Source organism: Poecilia formosa, unplaced genomic scaffold (assembly GCF_000485575.1).
Source record: "Poecilia formosa unplaced genomic scaffold, Poecilia_formosa-5.1.2 Scaffold761, whole genome shotgun sequence".
Classification (NCBI taxonomy): domain Eukaryota; kingdom Metazoa; phylum Chordata; class Actinopteri; order Cyprinodontiformes; family Poeciliidae; genus Poecilia; species Poecilia formosa.
Window position 1 is genome coordinate 140,341 of NW_006800700.1, and position 3,569 is coordinate 143,909.

The 3,569-nt window shown below is 51.5% G+C and overlaps 2 protein-coding genes across 5 annotated transcripts in view; one reads left to right on the plus strand and one right to left on the minus strand.

Annotated features, from left to right (window-relative positions):
* The window catches only part of dek (DEK proto-oncogene), a 34,906-nt gene extending 34,165 nt beyond the window's left edge, over positions 1-741 (minus strand). The window contains exon 1 of the mRNA XM_016666642.1: positions 731-741. The gene's annotated coding sequence lies outside the window, so the exon portion shown is untranslated. The remainder of the gene's footprint in view (positions 1-730) is intronic.
* The window catches only part of kcnv1 (potassium voltage-gated channel modifier subfamily V member 1), a 9,087-nt gene that overhangs the window by 2,848 nt on the left and 2,670 nt on the right, over positions 1-3,569 (plus strand). For 2 of the 4 annotated variants that reach the window (XM_016666640.1, XM_016666639.1), the window contains 2 exons: positions 265-568; positions 1,587-2,251. In XM_016666640.1, coding sequence (XP_016522126.1) covers positions 282-568; positions 1,587-2,251 — 952 coding nt within the window. In that variant the 5' untranslated portion in view covers positions 265-281. Of the gene's footprint in view, positions 1-6; positions 569-1,586; positions 2,252-3,569 lie in introns of those variants that run through there. The other 2 variants (XM_016666638.1, XM_007543082.2) reach the window with 2 other exon arrangements.

Here is a 3,569-nt window from a genome sequence, read left to right on the forward strand (position 1 = left end):
TGACCTGCTCCTCCTCAACACAAGGGGGCGCCAACTCCTGACTGACAGAGCATCAAAGAAACAACACGAACTCAGTGAGGGACCCTCCTTCTCCTGCCGCCCTGGGCAGCTGCCCACGGTGTTGAAATCGCTCTCTCTCTCCCTCTCTCCCCGCCAGCATCTGTTCCTGTCAGATCCAGATGTTCCCCAGACATCAGTGACCTTATTCAGGGCGCTTCAGGAGTTGTAGCCTGACCCAGATGTCTCCTGTCTCTTGTTCTCCAGCTGCCGTCTCGTCCTCCATGGCAGGCCTGGAGGTCTTTACTGATGCCGCCTCCCTGCTGTCTTTGAACTCCAGCGTCTTCTTCAGCGAGACGCCAGCGCCGTGCGTTAGGGACCCGCTGGGCGCCGTGGTCGTCAACGTCGGGGGGAGTCGCTACGTCCTCTCCCAGGAGCTGCTGGCGTCCCACCCGGAGACCCGACTGGGGAAGCTGGTCTGCTGCGGTCAAGACTCTGCGCTGGAGCTCTGCGATGACGCAGACTTCCTCCAGAATGAGTTCTTCTTCGACAGAAGCTCCCAAACCTTCCAGTAGGTCTTCCTCTACTCTCAAAACAACCGTCATCATACAGCATTCCTTAGACCTTTAGTCCAAGTCAGGGTGGCCAGCTCCAGGCCTGGGGGGCCGGTCTCCTGCAACTTTTAGATACGTCTCTATTTCAACACACCTGAGTCAAATAATGAGGTCGTTACTCTGGAGAGCCCGACTGAGGAGGTGATTCAGCTGTTTGAAGTGTGCTGGAGCAGGGAGACAGCTAAGAGATGCAGGACAGCGGCCCTCCAGGACCAGGACTGCCCACCCCTGGTCTAAGGGATGCTTAGACCTTTATTCCTGTAGTTCTAACATGAGATCAACCTGGGAATCCGCTGTATAGACAACCGGGGGCCTCATGTCTAAAGCGGCGTACGCACAAAAAATGTGCGGCTCCATGTTTTATGCTCAAGTCGATATGTATGGAAATGAACCTGCTGTGAAAATGTGCATCAGCCATGCAAACGTTTTCGGTTTGACAATAACAAACTGCAAAGCATCAAAACTCACCTAAATACACTGAAACCGGTACCAGGGACCTCATGAGGCCTGAAAGCAGCTTTTAAATAAACTATATTATTATTATTATAGATGCTTATACTGCTGTTAGCCAGGATGGTTGCCATGGTTACTGCTTCAGGTGCCGGCAGACTTCCAGGTATTTATACTAATTTACATTAATATGTATTCATGGAGGCGACAGGCGGAGCAGCAGCTGCTCCGTTTCCCCCAAATCAGGATTTATAGAGGAAAGGTGAGCAGGTCTGATTGCAGCACGGCTTCATACATCTGGATTTTTTTGTTCGCTGCACTTTTCTAAATTTGTCCTACGCCAAGTTTCAGTGTGAAAACAGCGCAGGGTTTGACACACGAGGCCCCTGATGTTTTCACCCTGCAGAGATGAGGAAACATCTAGTCAGGGCTGATCTGGTTTCAGGTTCCTCAACCTTTCTGGTGTTTTCAGAAACTTTAGGCTGTTCAGACTTTGTTTCATTCATCTCTTTGCTTGGTCCTCAGGTATGTGATGAACTTCTACCAGACGGGTCACCTTCATGTCATGGAGGAGCTGTGTGAGATCTCCTTCCTGCAGGAGATCGAGTACTGGGGCATTGACGAACTCTGCATCGACTCCTGCTGCCGGGAACGCTACCACCGCCGCAAAGAGCAGAAAGAGTCCCTGGATGTCTGCCAGGAGTTTGAGACCGACGAAGAGGAGGTCTTTGTAGGTGCGCTCTGTCCAGGACTGCGTCAGCGTCTCTGGGACATTCTGGAGAGACCAGAATCGTCTCACGCCGCCCGGACCTTTGGCTCCCTCTCCATCTTCTTTGTGGTGCTGTCAGTCGTCAACATGGTGCTGATCTCTCTGGACCTGGATCAGGACTTCGGCGTGAGCTGGCTGGGCGCCAGCGGGCCGCAGCTGCTTGACATCGTGGAGTACATGTGCGTCCTGTGGTTCACAGGTGAGCTGGTGCTGCGCTTCAGCTGCGTCCGGGACAAGTGCCGGTTCAGTCGAAGCATCCCCAACGTGATCGACCTGCTGGCCATCCTGCCCTTCTATGTGACGCTGGCAGTGGAGAGCCTCCATGGCGGCTCCACCGAGCTGGAGAACATGGGCCGGGTGGTCCAGGTGCTGCGCCTCCTCAGGATCCTGCGCATGCTGAAGCTGGGTCGACACTCCACAGGTACGCGCGTCAGTAGAAAGTACATCTGCTGTGCTCACCTGTTTCTCTCAACCATTAAAACTTGGTAGAACTGATTTGGCTCAGATGTTCTGGGTTTGCTTCTACAAGGTTTACTGGGCCTTTAGCCCATCCCAGTGAAATTGGGTCGAGTTTTAAGGCGTCCTGCTTCACCTTTTCACTCTGACATGATCTGTTGTTCTGTGGTGCTCCGGTCAGGACTTTGTGATGGCCACTCCAGAACATGGACTCTCTCAGCGTTTCCCCAGAGGAACATAAACTAAACATAAAACCTTCCTAGTTGGAAGGAGGTTGTGCAGAGCAGGTCCTCCTGTGCCGACGTTTAAATGGTCTCTCTGTGAAGGCCGTCTTTTTGGAGAATACTGCACCAAGTATCAAAGCCTGACTGCTTGATCCCTCAATGCCAACCTAAAAGCGTGACTATAATGGCAGTTATTGTCACGGTTAGCGACGGGGGCGCCGTCAGTCTGGTGCGAGTGAACAAAGAATATTGTGTGGCTTGTGAGTTCACACTTGAGCTGGTTCTGGAAGCGCTCTGCGTCTGTTCATCCAATCACAGGATTCCCTTCATTCGCCGGCACAAAGAGCAAGCAGCAGGTCAACATATTGCCTGGAGCAGCTGCATCATTACTAAATGCAACTTTCCCTCAGCCTGGTTGCTTGCTGTGTCCTAAATATTCCTGAACAAACTGGCTGCTTCCTGTTTTTTCTTATGGAAAATGAATCTGCAGCCTACAAAGAGCAGAGTAATGTGGCGAAGTGTGAGGACCAATCAGAGATTCCCCTGACTCCCCCATTTCACACTCCTGATGTGAAGAGAGAAAGCAGCTGGCAGAGAAAACACGGATTCAACGTCTGATATCAGCAGAGACTCCATGAGCTGAAGAAGCTGCCTCGATCGCTCATGAATAATGCAGGAAGCAGAGGAAACTGGAGCAGGAACCCAGAATAACCAGAACCAGCAGCGGTAACTAAAGTGACGTCAACGACAGGCTTACGCAAGAAACAAGATGAGTCTCCTGGAGGAAGTCTTTATCTACTCTGAACAGGAACAGGTTCAGGGCTGAACCAGTTCTTTACTCTGAACCAGTTCTTTATCCTCTCTCTCTCCAAGCCCTGGTCTCTGGGAAAGTCCATCACTCAGTTCCTTACTCTGAACAGTTCCTGTATGAACTGGTTCCTTACTCTGAACAGTTCCTGAATGAACTGGTTCCTAACTCTGAACAGTTCCTGAATGAACTGGTTCTTTTATCTGAACAGTTCCTGAATGAACTGGTTCTTCTCCCCCTGCAGGCCTGCG